Source organism: Heptranchias perlo, chromosome 2 (genome assembly GCF_035084215.1).
Source record: "Heptranchias perlo isolate sHepPer1 chromosome 2, sHepPer1.hap1, whole genome shotgun sequence".
NCBI lineage: Eukaryota > Metazoa > Chordata > Chondrichthyes > Hexanchiformes > Hexanchidae > Heptranchias > Heptranchias perlo.
The window spans coordinates 65399108-65422081 of record NC_090326.1 but is presented as its reverse complement, the minus strand read 5'-3'; the positions used below and the strand labels follow the sequence as shown (position 1 = coordinate 65422081).

The 22974-nt window shown below is 41.9% G+C and overlaps 1 protein-coding gene across 2 annotated transcripts in view; it reads left to right on the top strand.

Moving 5' to 3' along the window:
• gsdmeb (gasdermin Eb) overlaps positions 1 to 22731 on the top strand; it is a 29854-nt gene extending 7123 nt beyond the window's left edge. For both annotated transcript variants that reach the window (XM_067997954.1, XM_067997963.1), the window contains 8 exons: positions 3531 to 3723; positions 6141 to 6312; positions 7654 to 7774; positions 9465 to 9647; positions 17632 to 17759; positions 18678 to 18876; positions 19445 to 19518; positions 21079 to 22731. In XM_067997954.1, the coding sequence (XP_067854055.1) occupies positions 3531 to 3723; positions 6141 to 6312; positions 7654 to 7774; positions 9465 to 9647; positions 17632 to 17759; positions 18678 to 18876; positions 19445 to 19518; positions 21079 to 21339 (1331 nt within the window). In that variant the 3' untranslated portion in view covers positions 21340 to 22731. The remainder of the gene's footprint in view (positions 1 to 3530; positions 3724 to 6140; positions 6313 to 7653; positions 7775 to 9464; positions 9648 to 17631; positions 17760 to 18677; positions 18877 to 19444; positions 19519 to 21078) is intronic.
• Positions 22732 to 22974: the final 243 nt, after the last annotated feature.

Genomic DNA, 22974 nt, shown 5'->3' with positions numbered 1-22974 from the left:
GTTTCCTCTGAGGTAAAAGATCATGAGTTTGACTCCAGGACCTGAGCACGTAATTTAGGCTGACAGTTCAGTGCAGCAGTGAGGGAGTGCTGCATTGTCAGAGATGCCGTCTTTCAGATGAGATGTCAACAGAGGCCCTGTCTAACTATGCGATTGGATGGAAAAGGTCCAATGGTATTATTCAAGGAAGAGCAGGGGAGTTCCCCCGGTGTCCTGGTCAACATTTATCTCTCAATTAACACAACCAAAATGAAACTAACTGTACATTTATCTCGTGGCTATTTGTGGGATCTTGCTGTATGCAAATTGGCTATGGTGTATTCCTACAAAATAACAGTGAAGCATATTGGGATGTCCTGAAAATGTGAAAACTACTATATAAATGCAAGTTCTTATGATGACATGAGATGGCTAGGTTAGGCCAGGAGAATTAAAGAGATAGTGGTAATGGGATTCTCAATGATTAGAGTGGATAGGCACCTGTATCACAAGGACAATTTAAACAGAATAGCGAGCTGTCAATCTGGAGCTAGAGTTCCCCACCTTGAACAAATGTAAGGAGTCTTACAACACCAGGTTATAGTCCAACAGCTTTATTTGAAATCACAAGCTTTCGGAGCTTTCCTCCTTCGTCACCTGACGAAGGAGGAAAGCTCCAAAAGCTTGTGATTTCAAATAAAGCTGTTGGACTATAACCTGGTGTTGTAAGACTCCTTACATTTGTCCACCCCAGTCCATCACCGGCATCTCCACACCTTGAAGAAAGGTTGTGGTGCTGCTTGGTACATTTGTTATTAGATGTCCATATATGAGCAAGTGATATAGGGAAATGTCATATTTGAGCCTTAAAGACTGACATGTAGGAAAAAGCAGCAAGTTGTGAAAGAGCGAGAATGAGATAGTATTCTTGGGCTTGATTCCAGTGCTAGCCAAAGACACCAGGCCCTAGGGTTGTGCACAAAGTAACAAGCTAATTCCTCGTTTGTGGACAACACCAAATTGGGGGTATAGTTAATACAAAGGAAGAATGCGTCAAAATGCAAGAGGACATGAATAAATTTGCAGAATGGGCATGTAATTGGCAAATGAATTTCAATATGGATAAGTGTGAGATGGTGCATTTTGGTAGGAAGAATAAGGAGGCCACATGCTGCATGGATAATAGTCTAAACAGTATAGAGAAGCAAAGGGATCTAGGGGTACAGATACACAAATCACTAAAAGTAGTGACGCAGGTTAATAAGGCCATAAAAACGGCAAATCAAGCACTGGGGTTCATTTCTAGAGGGATAGAATTGAAAAGCAAAGTAGTTATGTTAAACTTGTATAGAACCTTGGTTAGACCTCACTTGGAGTATTGTGCACAGTTCTGGTCTCTGTATTCTAGAAAGGATATTGAGGCATTGGAGAGGGAAAAAAGATTTGCAAGGTTCTTACCAGAACTAAGGATAAACTAATCAGGTACGGCTGAACAGGCTGGGGCTCTTTTCTTTAGAAAAGAGAAGGCTGAAGGGTGACCTGATAGAGGTCTTCAAGATAATAGGTTTTGATCGGGTAGACGTAGAGAAAATGTTTCCACTTGTGGGGAAGTCCAAAACTAGAGGTCATAAATATAAAATAGTTGCTAATAAATCCAATAGGGAATTCAGGAGAAACATCTTTACCCAAAGAGTGGTAAGAATGTGGAACGTGCTACCACAAGGAGTAGTTGAAGCAAATAGCATAGATGCATTTAAGGGGAAGCTAGATAAGCACATGAAGGAGAAAAGAATAGCAGTGTAGCCTAGTGGGGTTAGATGAAGTAGGGTGGGAGGAGGCTCATATGGAGCATAAACGCTGACATAAACCAGTTGGGCCGAATGGCCTGTTTCTGTACTGTAGTTTCAGTGTAACTCAATGATGTAACTTGTGTTACTGAGATGAGTTATGATAAACAGTTTGGGCTGTGCAGCCTCAAAAAAAAAATCATTGGAGGGAGGTGAGGGTGGGCTTAGAGGTTTAAAAGATACTTAACAAAAAAGAGAAAGTGAACCCAGAGCAATACTTTCAGATATGCCAGGGTGACAAAACAAGAGGATACCAGATCAAGGTTATTTAGGACAAGTTTTAGGACTAACATCAAGAAGTATTTCATTACAGAAATGGTGATCAATAATTAGAATGGGTTGCTAGGATGGGAGATCGAGCCCAGGATTTACAAAACGACTAGATGCTATTGTTAAGGAATCGATATTCTTGCTTCTAAATTTATAAGTTATTCCACAAGATAATAGGTTTCAACAGCATTTATTGGCTTTCATAGGAGTTAAGCATACAATGATAACTATTATTACCAATAACTACATATACAATGATAACTATTACTAATGAGCGCACATATCCTTGAGACACTTGTGGTACCAGAGAATTCATCACATCACAGGTTTAGAGCTCGAGGGGATTGGCTGGCCAAGCCTTGTTGAATTCTGAAGTATCTATTCTAACACCCCTCTTTTTATACCTTTCTTTCATTCTAGTGCAGATTCATATAATATCAAAGGATTACCTCATCCTGTTATTCACTTAATGAATTTCAGTTTTAACAAGAATAACTCCCCAAGCCTTCATCTTGACTGACCTGTCAATCAAGTCATTTAACTGGAGACAGTTACAGAGAACAAAGGTCCTCTTCAGGGACTTTACACAGCTGTCCTCGGAGGAGTTGCCATTTGAAGCCATAGCTTCTCGACTTGAAGTCCATAGATATCTCACTGCTGAGGGATCTCAGGGCTGAAGGGGACTCGAGGTTGAGCGAGCAAAGATAGTCTGTGGCTTCTGCTTATCATCTAAAATACTGTCTGACTGGAATCCCTTTTAATAACTGAACATTGCTAACAGGAACTCACTTTAAAGCTAAAGTTAATATAAAGAATTTAGCCATACCCTTACACTATAACAGTATGATGGTAAGGTTGGTATTCTGAAAAGATGAAATCAAATAGATCGAAGGGCTTAATTTGAACCCAATTTGTGTTCGTTTCTTGTTGAACACTTTATTTAGAAAATGGCACATACTGGGAAATCCCAATGAATCGTATTTTTATCTAAATGGAATCAATTTCTTTTTAAAATTGAAATTCTTTGAATATTTGCTGTGATCAGTCTCTGAAAACAAGAGGATTTGGTGTGTCCTCTTGAATTGCTCTTGCTCACCACCTAGTGCCCAATTACAAAGTGGTATTTGCAAAGAATTTTCAGCCTTCTTCCATTTACCCCAACCTTGATGACCGATCCTCTCATCTGATCCTGTATTCCTACTAAAAATAGATAGACTGCATTGAGAATTTTGTGTATTTATCTGGCCATAATTTCATAAACATATAATATGACTACAGACTTCGATCTCTCTAAATTTTAACCAGACCTCAATAGAACAATTGGCTTAAGTACTGTTGACTTAAAGCATGCTGAGAACCAGTCACATGTTGATAACTGTTATAATGCTCACTTGTCCTTTCAATAGTTGAGCTGAAAAGGTTCTTGTTTTGCAGCTGTCACTGAATCCGTCTTTCTCAAGTATGAAAGCAAATTTGGAGACAGGGTGGGTGCAAGTACGGAAACTCAGATTGCCAATTTTAGCTTCAGCTTGGAAGGGCAGGACTCGGAAGCACTAGAATCTTCCTTTGGAAACCTGAAGAAACAAGAATTTGATTTGCATCAGCTTTTGAAAATAGCTGAGAAAAGGTAAATGATATCAAGAAAATAGCTCCTAGCTTATTCGTGTGAACATGGAATAGGTACAGGGTCAAACACAGGCCATTTAATAGTTGTTAACAGGCATAAGCAACTTTAATTTTATCTTGAAGAGAAAAATGCTACAAAAAACAGTTGAAGCATAACCTAATTTTGAAAGGAAGGAGTGTGTGTTTCCTAATTTAAATTTGTTATCATGAGACAATCTAGTTGATACCACTGACCTGAATGTTCAATAATACATGAGCTTCTCCCCATTTTCTTGTAATGTCTGATAAGTTTAGGAGTATAATAAATTAGAATGCAACTGTAAAGAAAACATTCCTCCCCAAAGTGTTCTGTAGTCTCCCTTTAAATGGCTGTTTACCTGCTGTCATAAATCATAACATTTGTACATTTATTAATGTTTTAAAAATAAACTAGCAATATACTTCCATGCATTAGTTAAAAGGCGGTGCAGCTTTATTTATTTTTGTCCTTGGGAGACTAGATTAGTGAGTTTAATGGGCTAACTATAAATGCTAGGTCCTCTGATTTGAAGTGTGAACAGGACAGGACTCTGTAAATTCAATTCAGGGTCAGGAATTATTTGAGTTTCATCATTGTGTAATATTAGACTCACATGTGGTTTAATCGCAGTTGCTCACCAGTGAAAGTGGGTCTGCCCCGGTTACCTTTCCAGGTTCAGTGGTGGCAGTCACTCCCTTAAGTGGTTTGGGTGCCTTGCGGGATTTGACTCTCTTTCCCCCCCCCCCCCGCCCCATATCTACTTGTACAATAGCATAATCCAGGGATGTAACCATAACACCCCCTTGTGATCTGGATTGCATATTCTTTTGCATGTTTATCTCTTCAATCTCTCCAAAGGTGGACCAAGTTATCACTACATGATGTGAAGCTTGGTTTGAATCGTAAAATGTACTGAGCAGTAATTGTGATCAGAGTTGCTTAGTTCAAGTGGTACAACTTTAATTTCTGTAATGGTACAAAATAAAGAGCACACAATGTTATCCCCATATCAGTGGATAGACTTACTTAATTTAAATGAAATAATCCTCCTGCACCCTATCCCACAGCTCAGGGCAGAACCGCTCTCCTTGCAGTCCCCTGTTTTTCAAAACTTTTCACAGCCTTTGACTGCATGCCTGCCTGTGCAACCTCTTGTTTCCAAAAGCCCAACTGTATTTTTGTGTCTGTGTTGTGTTTATGAAGCCTCTCAATCTGTCAAAAATGCCTGTCCTCCTCTCAGACCAACAGCGATCAAAGGATTTTCCAACATGATGAGAGGTGCCTTTCCAAATACCCAGACATGCCAATGAATCACTTATTGTTTAGCCTCTGGGAGAAGCAACTTCTGATTAGCATATGCACTACCTTTCGCCTGGGTGCCTACTTTTTTAAACTTAGCAATACTCACAATTTTTAAAACCCAGCATTAAAAGTCTTTTTCCTAACCCTTTCAGTTGAAAATGATCAAAAAATCCAGAAATGTAACATAGCCATGGTCCTAAAGATATAAAGTGTTATTCTATTGTGTTTTTGTTTAGTAACATCTTTAAAATGTACCTGCTTCCCTTCTGCAAATAAATTATTAAATGAATAAAAGCAGGGTATATCTGCAGATTCTTTAGTTTTGCTTGATTCTGAAGACTGTTCATCCTAGAGTTCCATGAACTTTTGGCTTGTGTAGTAGCCTTGGCTTAGTGGTAGCATTCTCACCTCTTAATTCAGAAGGTTTAAGCCCCATTCTAGAGATTTGAGCATATAACCTAGGATGGTACTTCAGTGCTGCACTTTTGGAGATGCCATCTTTCGGATGTGACATTAAATCGAGGTCCCGTCTGCCGTCACAGGTGGATGTGAAAGATCCCACAGCGCTATTCGAATAAGAGCAGAGGAGCCCTCCCAGTGTCCTAGCCAATATTTATCCCTCAACCAACACCTAATACCAGATGATCAGGTCATTTATATCATTGCTGTTCGTAGGACCTTGCAAATTGGCTGCCATGTTTCCTATATTACAGCAGTGACTACACTTCAAAAGTACTTCATTGGCTGTTAAGTGCTTTGGGACATCCTGAGGCCGTGAAAGGTGCTATATAAACACCAGTTCTTTCTTACTGTTGTTTTGCTAGTCTGTCCCCTGGCAAACTACACCGGGTGTAATGTAATATAGGACAAAGACTTTCAGTAGTTAGCCATAAATGCAAGCATGAATGTCAGACAAATAGTTATACATTAATTGTTTACTTAGATGAGCATCACGCCAGTCCACAGCAATAAGTAACCACCCTCAAGAACACACACTAGATTAATGGCATCCTGATGATGTTTGGTCAAACCTATATAAAGGTTTGTGGTGATGAAAGGATCAAACAGTCATCTCATCTACTTGCTTACTTTTCTAGGACTATACGTTTGGACCACTCTTTTGTCCAGCAAACTTGTGAAAGAAGGAATTACATTTTGTGTGTAATAAATGAAAAGGTTATCACATCCCAAAAGTGCTCTATTTCCGAACATTTACAGATTGAAGAAAAGTGTGGTGGCGCACTAGGGCTCAAAACAAAAATACTGAAGGTGCGTATATTGACTGAAATACAAGTTTGTTTCTCATTGTAGTTGCCATAACATTTTAAATATATATAGCATGGATCTTGGGAGCTTGTCCAATATTTTTCTCTGTTAATTTTAACAAATCTATGCGGAGCCTGTTTGGAAATGCATTTACAAATTCATTAAAACTAGTGGTAAATGATGTAATGGACTGGACCAACAAGATGTAACCGGTGTAAAATAGTACTACTGCTAGAGGACCTTTCCATTTATTCTTGTGATGGTGCAGATATGTTGATCCCTTTTGTGTGCCATGGCCTAAAAGCTGGGTACTCAACAATGTGGAAGCATTTCCTATGCTTTCTTGCATCAGTGTACAAAAATTAAATATGGTCCTTGGAGAGGAAATGGCCTCATAAAACACATTAAAAATAGGGAAGTCACTTCCTCAATGAGGAGTAGCATTAAAAAAAAGCTGATGGGAATGGACAGATCTGTTGGGTTGTGGTTTTATTTTTAAAGAGAAATGTGTGCACTACTTGGACACCACTTGTGTTAGTTAAGGCAGGTGTAATTTAAAAAAAACCAATTATATTAGTACTACCCCTTTTTACAAGAATAATTGTACAGTAATTTTGTAGATCAGCTGGAAACAATGTTGCACATACTGCCTTTAAGAGACCAATCAGTGAAAGCCACAGAACAGCTGGGAGGGAAATGTTTGTGTATATCTGCCCAGCTATTGGAGTATATCACTTCCAACTTTCTCCCCTTCTCTCCTGAAAGTTGTCGTACTAGCTGTGGTTCCACAAACACTCACTGCCTTCTGGTACTTCATCATGCAGCTGTTCTTCATGCATAGACAGTTCATAATCATTCTTGTATCAGCCACCACACTTGAACTGTCATCCCCATATATGACCTTTTCAGCAAGATTGACTAAATAGTAAACATGAAGCCTGGCTCTTTTCTCTTTCCCAACCTGATTTGCCCAGGACAATAAGGGAAATTGGAGTGCCTCATTGCTGCCCCCAGCCAAATTCTTCTAACTCAGCATATACCAAGCACTGAAACTGGTCCCATTTAAGCATGAGGAAGACTCAGTGTGGGTCTGTTGGTTGAAGGAAAGGGGTTATAGCAAAAGATGCAATATGACGCTATCATTCCAATAGTGAATCTGAAACCCAAAGAAGGAAGTCAGGCACACACACATTGCCAAGATTCCAAAATGGAAAAGATAGTGGATTTCAAATTATCATTTGTGAACAGCAATCTTGCAGTGCAATCCTAAACATTCTGTCAAACAACCTCACCGTCTGACATGTGATACTTGGAACACTTTTCTAAACTGGTTTTGTTTTGTAGGTTTCAGCAAATGATGATGGGACTATATCCAAGGACACTGATATTGTGTTGGAGATCCCACCTTGCACTGTTATTGCATACAGTGTCACAGAGCTTTTTATAAACCAGAATGGACAATTTGGTATGCATTGGTCTTAACACTTAAGCCAAATAGTATAATAATAGAAACAGAAAATGCTCAATATTCAGCAGGTCAGGCAGCATCTGTGGAGAAAGAAACAGAATTAACGTTTCAGGTTGATGACCTTTCATCCGGACTGGAAGAAGTAAAGATTCAACAGTTTTTAAGCAAATACAGAGCCAGGGAAAGAGATAGGTGGGGGTGGGGACGGGACAAAAGAACGAAAGGGAAGGTTTGTGATAGGGTGGAAGACAGGAGTGATTAAATGACAAAAGGGATGATGGTGCAAGGCAAAGGGGGTGGTAATGGGACAAGTAAAGAAACAAAAGATGGGTCTGGAAAGCTGTAAATAGCAACAACAGAACCATTGCCAGCACCTGCTGTCTGGAAAAAAAAACGGAGCAGTGGTTATGATCTGAAGTTATTGAAATCAATGTTGAGTCCAGAAGGTTGTAAAATGCCTAATTGAAAGATGAGGTGCTGTTCCTTGAGCTTCATTGGAACAGTGTAGGAGACAGAGGACAGAGAGGTCAGAATGGTAGTGGGATGGAGAATTAAAATGGCAAGTGACCGGAAGATCAGGATCATGCTCTGTGAACTGAATGCAGGTGTTCAACAAAGCAATCTGCATTTGGTCTTCCCAATGTAGAGGAGACTGCATCTTGAGCAGCGAATACGTTATACTATTCCAGCGTTTTCTGTGTTTATTTCAGATTTCCAGCATCTGCAGTATTTTCTTTTGGTTTAGTATAATAGGTCTGGTATAAGCTGGTAGTTTAATTTTCAAACAGCTGATTGTGCTTTCAGTTTCTGACATTAGAAAGTAAATAGGGTAATTAGTGGTAGTGTTTGCATTGGTCAAGTGAACTGGTAATGAGAGAATGCAAATTAGTCACAAAAGAAATTACACATAGAATGGTTAGAATGTGGAATTTTCTGCCACAAACCATTGTTGAAGCAGATTCCATAAACTCGTTTAAAAGGGAATTAGATAATTTCTTGATAGAGAAATATTGAATGAGGAGCAAGCAGAGAAGTGGTATTAAACCTAGGTGGCTCGTAGGGAGGAAAATTGCCAGCACAGACTTCATTGGCAAATGGCTGTTCTTGTGCTGCAAAATTCTGTAATTTTGAGCCCATTACAGGTCTGTCACCTAATATTAAACCATTGTCCTGTTTTCTCACCCTTTTGCATGTTTGCGAGTGCTTTCAAAGAGTAGCCTCTGAGGGCATGTAAAATTAATTTTAAAAAGTTAATTGGAGCATAATAGATGGGGGTTTTACAGTTTTTTTTAAAAGTAGAAAGTTTATAAACACATGTTAGTGAGGATGCAATCAAAATTAATTCTAGCTAAATCAACAGGTTAAAGGATAAGTAGGGATGTAGAGATAGTATTGGGGATGAGTTGACACCCAGTTGCATTCAAGTCTGTTTTCAATTGAGTTTGAACATACAGCTATTCACTGGAATAAATGAGTGAACCTCATAAATATATGATGTGTTAGTTGTTGATTGCAGTCATTATCTTGGAAACATGATTTATGGTAAGTCTGTTTTTAATTACTTCCAGTGCTGTTAATTTATAGGCTATTGCAATTTTAGCTCATTAATAGTGCTGTTGTAGCCTAGATAGCTTTGATGTTGATGTAACTGTTGATAACTAATTTTTTAGTTTTGTTTTTATGCCAGAGCTATGCCTGCTTTCAGAAAAATGTGGAGGTTTTGATAAAGTCCTGCTAGGCAGAAAGGAAAAAAATTATGCCAGCATAGTATGCTCCCCTTTATCCTGTGTTGATGGAGCAAATAAAAGCCAGCACTGTGTGGTTAAGACAGATGACCCCGGTGAAACTTCACTAAGCATTTTAAAACCAGGTAAACAAACACCACCATAACATTGTTTGACAGTCAGACAAATATTTGAAATTATTAGGTGTTGTACTGCTAAGCTTTCTGTCTGTGGCAACATTTGTCAAATTCTGCTTGCCCTATTTTAAAGGTATTAGCGGATCTCCTGTAGAATTGTTCATGGTAAGTTGCAACTATGTCTGTGCCTTACTTGCCTGTGTTGTCTTCATGGTATTGCTGTTTTCTTTTGTAGTTGCCTTTTTTACATTTTGTAGTTATCTGACTGACATTTTGCTTTGGTGTGTCTTTTTATTTTTGTTTGTCCATTGTGCCCTTTATCTGTTCCTGTGCTCTCATGGCTGGGGGAAGAATGTGGGCTATTGCACTTTCACCAGTTGTCTAACTGTTGCATCATGTTGTTGTCCCTGCTCACTTTTCTTGAGTTTCACCTCCAATTGTTTCCTCTCAATATTTGCCCCTTGTTTGCCTTGGTCTATACACTGCATTCTTTCTTGTTTGTCCTGTCTTTCAGTGCTTCCAGTTTCTGATCCCCCCCCTTTCCAATTTATGCTTTTAGGTATTCTGCTTTTTGTACATTTTCCATTTCCTCCCATCCTTCTGACACAATGGGCTCCATTTTAGCACCCGCTATCGGGTGCATTCCTGGCGGGGGGGAGCTCCGAAAATCGGGGAATCCCGGAGCGAGTCGGGAGCCCGGCTCCAACCCGCCCACTTCCAGGTTCCCCACAGACGCGCTGACGTGCGCGCGCAGCCCCCGCATGTGGGACTCCCGCAGGCAATTAAAGCCGGTGGGGTGCCACTTGACAATATTTATCTTGTCATTTCAGGTCATTAACAGACCTGATTAAGGGAATATGTCAGGAGGGGTGGGATTTTAGAAACAACTGGGACTGTTTCCCATACTGGGGGAAACACTCCCAGTTGAAATGGACGTGTTGCAGCTATCAGCCTGTGGCAGCTGCAAAGGTCCATTTGACAGGTTGGGGGGGGGGCGGGGAGACCCTCACTCACTGCAGGAGGCCACTCTGTCACTTGGGACAAAGTTTGGGCTCCACCACCCTCCTCCTGACAATCAAATTCACCAACCTGCACATTTACCCCTGGGTCCAGAGACATGTACCTACCTTGCGGACCCCCTCAGATGTACATCTTCCGGATGGGGGCCGCCGTAGCTGCAGTCATGACCTCCTCGGAGGGCGAACAGCATCACCAGCCTCGCCATCCACGCCGTCCACCTCTGACACATGGGGCTCGAATTTAGCAGGCCTGCGGGTTCCCAGCGGGTGGTCCTCCGGGAGCGTGGTCAACACGCTTGGCGAAATTAGTGGGTTGCCCGCGCGATCATAGCAGGCAACCCACTAATAGGAATCAATTACCTGCTCCTCCGGGGTCCACGGCGCTGGCCTGCGCGTCGGTCGGGCTGTGCATGCGCATTACGATCTGTCAGCTGGAGGCTCTCTAGTTAAAGGGGCAGTCCTCCACTGACAGATGCTGCAACCAATGGAACAAATTGCAGCATGGAGCAGCCCAGGGGGAAGGCTGCTCCCAGTTTAATGATGCCTCACCCCAGGTATCATCAGATGGGGTGAGGAGGAGGGGGAGGACACAGATCTTCCCCCCGGGCGGGCGGGAGGAAGCGGCCTGCCTCTGCCACCAAGAAGGCCTGGCTCGAGGTGGCAGAGGGGGTCACCTGCGCCACCAACATATGGCCCACCTGCATACAGTGCAGGAGGCGCTGCAATGACCGCAGTAAGTCAGCCGCAGTGAGAACATGAAGTCTTTCCCCTACACTCCGTCTGCCACAACACTGCCCCCACCCCACATCTCCTTTGGCACCGCCAACACTATTCTGTCACATCACCCTTCATACCCACTCAAACCCCATCCTCATCTTACCTCCACCTACTCACCTCGCCAGTACTCATCCTGCCACTAACACGCAACCCAATCCTCATACAATCTCATTGCTCCATCCCATACTCACCCTCCCGTGCATCTCCCTCACGGCCAGCCTCACTCAACCTGCCACCACCTGTGCTGCAGCCACAGGGCATGCATCACATATGTGCAGTAGGCAGCGTAAGGCAAACGTGCCGTCAGCATGAAGGGGGTGCACAAGGGTGTCTGAGGGTTTGTCATGGGTGTTACCTATATTGAATTTCAGAGCAACAAACAGCACACATTATATTGACACCACCACTGCCATGTCTTCGCGAATCCTGTCCGTTGTGTCCAATAATGGCCGCTCCTGGGTATCACTATGAGGACCCACCACTGATGCCACCCATCGTGTTACTGCAGAGTAGGTGCAGGTGTATTTGCAGGGCTCGTCCGCGCAGACGACTGAGAGACATCGGCGGTGTAGCCGGCTGCACCCTGGAAGGATGCGGAGGAGAAGGTGTGGAGGGCAGTGGTGACTTTGACAGCGACAGGTAAGCAGTTGGTGCTGGGGCCAGCCAGGAGCAGCTCGGCATGAAAGAGGCTGCAGATCTCCACGACTACATGTCGAGCGAATCTGCGCCTCCCTGTGCACTGCTGCTCGGAGAGGTCCGGGGTGCTGCGCCTCGGTCTGTGGACCCTGTGGCGAGGGTAGTGCCCTCTGCGATGCGTCTCTCTCTGCGGTAGCCCTCCCTCCTGCTGTGCAGGTGGGCGTGCAACAACACCGTGTTGGGGGGATCCACGTCTCTGCGGCGGACGGCGTGGACTGCGAGGCTGCTGGGGCTGGTCATGCTCTTCGTCCTCTGAGGGTGTCCACACACCACCCATCTGGCAGGTGTTGGTCTGAGGGGTTGTGCAGGGTAGGTGGGTGGTTCCTCGGACTGGGGCTGCGGTTTCGTGTCGGTCTGTCCTCTGGCTTGGCGGGGGGTGGTGGAGGGCAGGGGTTGCCCTATGTGACGCGGTGGCCTCCTGCGTTGGTGAGGGCTGTCCCCCGTGGAGCGCACCTTGGCACCTGCCACAGGCTGCTGGCTGCAACACGCCTGGTTGAGGAGGGACTGTTTCCCCCAGTGTGGGAAACTCACTGCCTTGAACCGAAAATCCCACACTTCCTCTTTTGACAGCTGCTTCAGCTCATTAACTGACCACAACGAGCAAGGTAAGTACTCTCAAGTGGAACCCCGCTGGCTTTAATTGCCTGCAGGATTCCCACCAGCGGGGCTTGCGCATGCAGCCCCGCACGTCAGCGCGGTACCCGGAAGTGGCCGGGATTTCGTCGCGATCCGGTCACGTGACCGGATATCGGGATTTTCGGGGCCACCCCGCTGGGAACCCGCCGGAAACACGATCCCAAAATCGAGCCCATGGAGTTCCACAACACAGTGCTGTAACACATCCACCTGCACAGCAGGAGGGAGGGCAACCGCAGATAGAGATGCGTTGCAGAGGGCACTACCCTCGCCACAGGGTCCACAGACTGAGGCTCAGCTTCCTGGATCTCTCTGCGCGGCAGTGCACACGGAGGCTCAGAGTCACTTGATATGTAGTCGTGGACATCTGCAGCCTCCTTCATGCCAAGCTGCTCCCGGCTGGCCTGAGCACCATCTTCTTACCTGTCGCTGTCAAAGTCACCACTGCCCTCAACAACTTCTCCTCCGCATCCTTCCAGGGTGCCACCAGGGACATCGCCGATGTCTCTCAGTCGTCTGCACAAAAGAGCCCTGCAAATACACCTACACCCACTCTGCAGTGACACAATGGGTGGCATCAGTTGTAGGTCTTCATAGTGATCCTCAGGAAAGGGCATTATTGCACAAACTAGACAAGATTCGCAAAGACGTGGCAGTATTGGTGCCAATATAATATGTGATGTGAGTTGATCAGAAATCAATAGAAGTAAAAACCATGACAAACCCTCAAATACCCTTGTGCATCCCCTTCATGCTCACGACACGTTTGCCTTACGCTGCCTACTGCACATATGTGATGCATGCCCTGTGGCTGCAGCACAGGTAGTGGCAGGTTGAGTGCGGCTGACTGTGAAAGAGATGCATGAGAGGGTGAGTATGAGATAGAGCCATGAGATTGTATGAGGATTGGGTTGAGTGGTAGTGGCGGGATGAGTACTGGTGAGGTGAGTAAGTGCAGGTAAGATGAGGATGAGGTTTGAGTGGGTGTGAGGGGTGATGTGACGGAGTAGTGTTGGCAGTGCAGAAGGAGATGTGGGGTGGGGGCGGTGATGTGGCAGACGGAGTGTAGGGGACTGAGTACGTGTACTCACTTTGGCTGACCTACTTAGGTCATTGCAGCGCCTCCTGCACTGTATGCAGGTGGGCGATATGTCGGTGGTGCAGGTGACCTCCTCTGCCACCTCGAGCCAGGCTTTCCTTGTGGCAGAGGCAGGCCGCTTCCTCCCGCCCGCCAGAGGGATGATCTCTGTCCTCCCCCTCCTCCTCACCCCATCTAATGATACCTGGAGTGAGGCATCATTAAACTGGGAGCAGCCTTCCCCCTGGGCTGCTCCATGCTGTAATTTTTGCTATTTGTTGCAACATGTGTCGGTGGAGGACTGCCCCTTTAAATAGAGATCCTCCAGCTGACAGACCTTACTGCGCATGCGCAGTCCGCCCGACGGGCAGATCAGCAGCGGGGAACCCGGAAGACCAGGTAAGTGGATCCAATTAGGCTGCGATCGCGCGCGGGGCAGACTGATTTCACCGGGCGCGTTACCCACGCGCCCAATAGCCCCCCCCCCCCCGCCGCGAACCCGCAGCCCTGGCAATATCGAGCCCAATTTTTCAGCTGCACCAATTGTTGATGTGTCTTCATATCACATCACATTCTACCATCTCCTTTGCCCAGAGTTAAATTCTGCCTTTATTGCGAGGGGGTTGGAGTACAAGAGTAAGGAAGTCTTGCTGCAATTGTATTGGGCTTTGGTGAGATCATACTTAAGAGTACTGTGTGCAATTTTGGTTTCCTTGCCTATGGAAGGATATACCTCCCTTTAGAGGGGGTGCATAAAAGGTTCACTAGATTAATTCCTGGGATGAAAGGGTTGTCCTGTGAGGATAGATTGAGTAAAATGGGCCTATATTCTCTGGAGTTTAGAAGAATGAGAGATGAACTCATTGAAACATAAGATTCTGAGTGGGCTTGACAGGGTAGGTGCTGAGAGGTTGTTTCCCCTGGCTGGAGAGGGGAAGAACATAGTCTCAGGATAAGGTGTCGGACATTTAGGACTGAGATGAGGAATTTCTTTGCTCAGAGGGGCGTGAGTATTTGAAATTCTCTATCCCAGATGGCGGTGGATGCTCAGTCATTGTGTATATTCAAGACTGAGATCGATTGATTTTTGGACTCTCGGAATCAAGGGATCGGGCGGGAAAGTGGAGTTGAGGTCCGAGATCCACCATGATCCTATTGAATGACGGAGCAGGCTTTAGAGGCCGTATGGGCTATTCCTCCTATTTCTTATGTTCCTTCATTGCTTATAGCTTCCTTAGATTTGTCAGATTGTTTGTTTCTACTTCACTGTCCCTCTCTGTCGATCTGCACTTACTGGTATCTTGACTCCCTGAGCCTTCCCTATTGCTCACCTTTTCCCCAACATCCCTTATTTTTGTCTGTTCATTCTTTTCCTATTGCCATCACCTTTTGGCTGTTTTGAGGCAGAAGGGCATACAATCCCATTTTTTTCTGGCTGATATTTGCTGCAGACTTAATGTTTATCAGCTCAGCCTGTGCGTGGCCATTGCTGTCGACCTGTTCCCCACTCCTTTTTGTTCTGGCCCCTTTGCTACTTGTGCAAAGCTGGTAGTTTAATTTTTAATCAATGAGGATGAGACCGTAATAATAAAAAAAAATTGGCGACAGGTTACCATCAGCAAACACTTACAGGCCAGGCCAATACATAAGGCCTGTGGCAAAGATTAAGTAATTTTAATTTTTCTTAATGAATTGTAGGTGAAACTGCATGCAGTAAATACTAATGTTAAAAAAAAAACACAAAATGGGCACTGGGAAGTAGGGTGACTCAGGCCACAACACAGGCCTGCAACTACAATGTAACTGGCAACTATTTACATAGAATTTGCCATTATCAATGTTTCCATGCTGATTCCCATTTATAAAATGTTTGCAGAGGCAGCTTCTATTGTAAATATTGACATAAAAAGTATTGCAGATGATATACAAGATATTAATATGGATGCAGTTGACCCCAGAAGATTGGTGCCTACCTTTTCTTTTGAACATACAAGACTGCAAAAGACCATTGCAGTCTATCTGGTTGGCCCCGATGTCTAAAATACATTGCACAATACCTGTTGTACCCCTGTATAAAATTTTTCTCCAGGTACTTATCCAACTCTTCCTTAAAATTGCAGTTACATTCAGCCCCCACTGCCTCCATTGGCAGTTCATTCCATACATCCATTACCCTCTGGGTAAAGTAGTTAGATCTATACTGCCTTTTCACCCTCCCTCTTCTAATTTTGAGGATATCCCCTCTTGTAGAATCTGTAACTATGTTACACATATTGATGTTGATCTGTCTATACCCCTTAGAACCTTGAATATGTGTAGCATAATTTTGACTTGAGTTGCAGTGTAACAAAGCACTTTCAAGCCATTCCTATCTTATAGTATTTCCGATTCAACCATAAATTGTGTCCAGGCTCTTGTCTTCAGCACACAAAATGTAAATATGAAATCCAACTTGCTCATAGAAACAATAATAATTTGATCCTGGATTTTTTTTTTCTGGGAGGTCAGCAACAGGTTACAGACTATAGAAAACTTGCCTACTTACCATTCTATTAAAACTGACACTAATGAAAAAAGGTTCAGCTGAAGTCTGGCAAAATTGTGGCCAGCATGGGTCCTAAGAGAACAAAGTCTGACTGAAAAGCAATCTGGCATCCAGATGGTAACATGAAAAAGTTCATTGTTGTGGATTTCTGACTTGTAAATGCAAATGCAATTAAAACTTTGCAGAGGACTGAACTGTGTTGTGGAAATGAGGCCGATACCTACCTGGCCTCATCTCTGCTAGCATTTTAAAAATAGATGGTCAGAGGATAACTTGGGGATTCTGCCTCTGTGGCAATAATTGATCAGCTCCAGCATTTGTGCCGGGGGGAGGGAGAGAAAGGGTTTTACCTGGTGGTAGCTTGACCCAAGAGTCTCTCAAATAGGTCAATAAGCATGCTATTAAGGTGAGAATCTAGTCTCTAGCTTTTGCTTATTGTTCTTTGAATTTAATTCATTCAACAAACTAGTGCAATTGATGGGCTGTGGAATAAAGATTTTTAAATTGGCTTTTTTTTTAGCCTGTTAATACTTGAACCAGAATTTATATTAAAGTTTCTTGGCAAGGTTTATTGATATAAAGCTGTATGTGCAGTTGAGGTTCATACATTTAACTCCTGGTTTAATAGTTGCCTTAGTAACAGATCGTTATAAAATAATGAGGGCTTGGAGGGAGTGAACCAGTGTGATATCCTTAAATTGTAATTTATCTGTGCCTACACAGGCACCAAGCATTAGTAATTTTAAAGAAGCTGGATAGCCTATATATTTTTCAGAATCTCCTGGTATATGTTGTATTAAGGATCATATCCAGTTTCTAGACATCAAATTTATTTTACTGTTAACAGAAGTTTGTATTCTGGCATTTTATGCTACACTTTCAGACAATTTGATTCAAAAGCCCATTTGGTTCTGTTTAGGATTCCTGTGATCAATTTTGAGCATCCCAATTATATTAAAAAAAAACGGGAGGCTTATGCCTGTTCTTTGGGATGTCTTTTTAATTCCTATGTTGTGGTCTACATATTAAATGTACAAAGAATACCACATGGGTCCTTGTATAATGCATTTGTTCAATTAGCAATAAGCTTGCGAAATATGCTAACGTTTCATTTAAATGCGACGATTTTAAGTGCGTTGTGGTCAGATATAAGCAATTATGAATTGAGTATATATTCTATGCAAACTGATTCAACATTGACACAGTGGTGAAATCAGCATTCATATCTTTAATACTTTACAGCTATTGAAGAAGCTAAGCAACAGTTGCAGCCATTCATTGAACTTTCAGAGGAAAAATGTCAGCAACTGTTTAAATTTTATTGTGAATTCTTGTATCATGAGGACGTGATTTCCCTTCTTGAAAATGTTGTAAGTAAATTATTTGTGGCTAAAGCAATTTGTTCTTTTTCTTACACTGTGAAATCTTTCTGTCCAAACTCGGTACTGACGTGTAAGAGGAAATGTAGCAGCATGAGTAGAAAGCTGGCTGTTGGAAGGGAAAGAATGGTTTGGGTTAGTGGGTGTTGCTTGGGTTGGAGAAGAGTCAGTGCTGGGTTCACTTCTGTTCTTGATTCATATGGACTAGGGCACAAGGAGCACAATATCAAAATTTGCTGAAAACACAAAACTAGGGGGTTTGGCAAACAGTGAGGAGACTGAAAAAGACTTCAACAGGTTAGTGTAGGTGGCAGATGCAATTTAATGTGGAGAAGTGAGTTCATGCACTTTGGGAGGAAAAACAAGGAACTGAAATATACACTGAAGGGTGTGGATGAACAGAGACGCCTCTGGGTTCAAATACATAATTCTCTGAAAGTGTGCATGATGAAGCCATTTTTTTTTAAATGGCAACTAGCATTTTGGGTTTTATAATTAAGGGCATTGAATACGAGAACAAAGAGGTGATAAATTTTAAGGAGCAATGGTTAGAGCACAGTTAGAATACTGTGCAGTTTTGGGCACTCCATTATAAATAGAAAATACATTAAAGCCATAGTGTACAGCATAGATTTACCAGGGATGAGAAACTATGGTTATGAAAAGAGACATGAAATACAAGAATTATTTTCACTGGAGCAGAGAAGACCAAAAGGTGATTTAATAAGGTTTAAAAGGGTTTTGATAGCATGAATAGGAAAAAACTCTTACCTCTGCTTGAAGTCCATGAAGAGTCATCAATCAAAAGGGAGGTTAGGAGAAATTTTTTTACATGGTTGTTACAGCATGCTGTAAAATCAGAAAGTGCCTGTATTTAAGTGACGGTTTTATTTGTTTGGTACTCTGTAGTTGGATGAGCTTTCTTCAGCAGAGCAGCCAAATCTAATGGGACTACAAGAGCTGGAGTCAACACAGGCACAAAAAGTCAAGGATCTGCTGCAGATTTTAGGCTACAGCTGCCCAGATGAGGACCGCTCCTCAAAAAACAAAGATGTTACAACACCAGAACTATTTACAGCTGCATTCTACCTGTTTAGCGCCTTAGATGGTAAGAAAGTAGGAAGTTTCATGCCTGGGAATGTTTTTGAAATATTAACCAATAAACAAAAAACATTATCACTGTAAATGTTTTGCACAGCATATTCGCCTGGCATTTTTGTTCTCCTGCCAGAGATTGGCCGAACCCCTAGAGAAACAACGTAAACGGCCATTTACCCCTGGGGTTCTGCTGAAGTTACAGTGGAAGAACCCTGCAGAAATTCAGGGCTATGATGTTGTAAATAGTAACTCTCAAATCCAGTAAATTGTCACAATTTAATTTTTGTTCACCATCGGTACAAGTAGGCCTTTAGTTATGTACTTCTGAATAATTAAGTGTTCAGTTATTCTTGATACACCTTTCATTGCACTTAAATAGGATTGTTTTGAAACTTATGCCAAATTATTTTTGTATGGATTGATCACTAAGGCAAAGGTTTTATTAACAGAAACAGCATTTTCTTAAAGTAACCTTTAATTTTGTCAAATTTACCAAGCTTTGTAATTTTTTTTTAAAGCTGCAGCTTAAACAGTAATTGGATTACTTTATACGTAAAGTACCTTTTTTATTTGTTTAGGTATGTCTGAAGAAAGTCTTGCAGTCTTGGGTATTTGCTGTGAAATTCAAATCCTTCCTACATTGTGTTATGTGGTAAGTTTCCATGACAAATAATGACTCGCTGTGTACCTCATTTTTTTCCCCTCCTAGTAGTGGACACAGGACAATGTTCTCTTGAGCATCATAAGCCTTTCAGTACCTCACTTACAAATGCCATCGATACCTCCTTGGTTCAGTAGTGTCAGTCGCTTCTTTAAACAGTGCGAACATCTTCCTTTTATGGAAGTTGACTCATACTGCCCTATATCTACTTGTGTAATTGCATAGCCCAGGACACAAGTGAACAATTTAGTCGTCTGACTGAACCAATTAGAATGGCCTTGAAAAGGCAGTTGCTGGGCTGGGATCTCCTTTGACGCCACAGTGCTTTGAAATACTGAATAAAAGTGCATCTTGCCTCGATTTTTGGGATTTCTTTTCATTAATTGACCACTGCTTTTCTTTTTACATATATTAATGACTTGGACTTGGGCGTACAGGGCACAAATTCAAAATTTACAGATGACACAAAACTTGGAAGTATAGTAAACACTGAGGACGATAATAATAGACCTCAAGAGGACATGGACAGTTTGGTGGAATGGGCGGACACATGGCAGATGAAATTTAATGCGGAGAAGTGCGAAGTGATACATTTTGGCAAGAAGAATGAGGAGAGGCAATATAAACTCAATGGTACAATTCTAAAGTGGATGCAGAAACAGAGATCTGGGGATATATGTGCATAAATCTTTGAAGGTGGCAGGACAGGTTGAGAAAGCAGTTAAAAAAGCACACAGAATCCTGGGCTTTATAAATAGAGGCATAGAGTGCAAAAGAATGGCAGTTATGTTGAACCTTTATAAAACACTGTTTCGGCCACAGCTGGAGTATTGTGTCCAATTCTGGGCACCGCACTTTAGGAAGGATGTGAAGGCCTTAGAAAGGGTGCAGAAAAGATTTACTAGAATGGTTCCAGGGATGAGGGACTTTAGTAACGTGGATAGACTGGAGAAGCTTGGGTTGTTCTCCTTAGTGCAGAGAAGGTTAAGAGGGGATTTGATAGAAGTGTTCAAAATCATGAAGGATTTAGATAAAGTAAATAAAGAGAAACTGTTCCCATTGGCAGAAGGGTTGAGAACCAGAGGACACAGATTTAAGGTGATTGGCAAAAGAACCAAAGGCGACATGAGGAAAAATGTTTTTACGCAGCGAGTAGTTATGATCTGGAATATGCTGCCTGAAAGGGTGGCGGAAGCAGATTCAATCGTGACTTTCCAAAAGGAATTGGATAAATACTCGAAGGGAAATTTTTTTTAGGGCTACAGGGAAAGAGCGGGGGAATGGGACTAACTGGATTGCTCTTACAAAGAGCTGGCACGGGCTCGATGGGCCGTATGGTGGCTTCCTGTGCTATAACCATTCTATGATGTGCTACTGTAAGAAGCGCCTTGTCCAGGAAGTCTAATGGGTTATAATTCTTGCATTATGAAAACTTGAGATTATGCAGAGAATCAGTTTACCAGTTGGATTTTTAGCTTGTTGCTCGGTGTAGGGGCACACAGGATACATAAAACACAAGTCACTTGTTGAAAACCTGTCTCCTCTTTACAGATTAATAACATCTCTGATGATGGAATGCTTCATGTTGATCATCCGGACCTGCTCCCCTTGAAAGAAGAGGACAACTTCTACGTTGCTCAGCGGCTATTTGCTTTATCAGATATTTGCCTTGAGAGGAAAGAGTCATCCATCAATGTTGTGATTGGTAAACAGCCTGGTATGCTTCCAGTGCTTCTGTGCATAGTTTTGCAGGGCTTTGCTACCCTAAGTGGGATCAAAAGTAGTACAAGCAATCTAAATTTGCAGGCTTGAATGAAGTTTAAAAGAAACATCTTGTCTCATTTAGTGTTTTAATAATTCATTAATGTTCAATATAGTTGACACATTGTAAAGATGCCTGGGATCTGATTAATATCTCATGAGGGAGCTAGATGGATAGTTCATGAAAGACAGTCATGAATGAATTATGGTTAATATCAAAATTATAGATACATCATGTTCCATAAGTTTTCATAATTTATTCTATCCTGCATCAAATTACAGTAGAGATGTTAAGTTTCATGTGAAACTATGCTGCCAGGAATTGTGGATTAGCTCTGTAAAATTGTCCACTTAGAGAAATTGAAATTTCTCTATTAGCTAGAGACAAGTTCATTGCTAATTAGTTTCTGAAAACTGAATGAGAATATGTAACATTATCTAAAAATGAATTATTAGGAAAAAATATCTTCACCCTGAATTATGACGAATTGAAGTGATTGTCATGTGGTATTAAACTCCATTCGCAGATTGTTCCAAGTTCAAATTCTGGAACATTTGTCTCTCTCGCACATTTCCAATAGGGAAAGATTACGCTTGGACCAATGTGATCTTTAGTCGAAAATACTAATTAATTACCTGAGTATTCCATGTTTACATTCATGTAATACAAATCTGAATTGTATTTTCTCTGACTAATTTTAAAGAATAAGGTGCAATTCTACTAAGCATGGATTTCTAATAGGATTTTAAAAGAAGTTGTTCTACTGAATAGCAGTTTTCTATCTATGTAGGCATGAATGTCTTATAAACTCAACATTCCATGGTTTGAAAAACTAATTATAATTTGTATTAAACATTTTATAAGGTCATAGATTTGTTTGTAAACATGACATTTGTTTGTCAGTTATAAAACTAACTAAATTGTAAGTATAAAATTTAATAAAATTATCAGACCGATCAAATACTGATTTTATAGATCACTAACATTAAACTGGCATGTCAAAACTTGTTACTGGAGTACAGTACTTTGTGCAGTTAGTTTTCAGCCTAATCACATGAATTTAAGTACCTATTACAGATTAAATCTACGGTTACATGACTTTTTTTCATGTTTACTATATTTGTATGGAAGTCCCACTTAGTGGAAATCCAAATTTTGGCATAAGAGACTGAAAACTAACTATCCTTACAACAGTAATTTTTTTTTTAATTGAGTTCAGACTGTGCATTGTGCAGGTGGTATTCAGCCAGTACTGTGGCCTCTATTGATTCCATCAGAATATTTAGGCTGATTTTTCAAGTATATGTACACTGCTGAAAACTTAATTATCACATGTCTAGATGAAGTGAACCGATCAAAGGCAGACTCATTTGATAGCTTCTTAGCATTTGGTGCTTAATAAAATATCTGCATTGCTGCTATTGTGTGTGTTCCTTCTGTAAATAAAGAATATTTTATTGGATTCTTATTGATAATCTCAGATATTGCAACAGTGTTTTTATCTCTCATTTTGATTTCTGTTGCTGTGGCTGCCTGCTTCCTGCAGGTGAGTTCCTCAAAACCATGTGGAAAACTGTTGGTGAGTTCCTCAAAACCATATGGGAGTGGTCAGGTGGCTCTCATTATACAGTGCTAGACTTTGAATGAAGGGGTCCAGAGTTAAAATTGCAGCCTGAATTAAATTT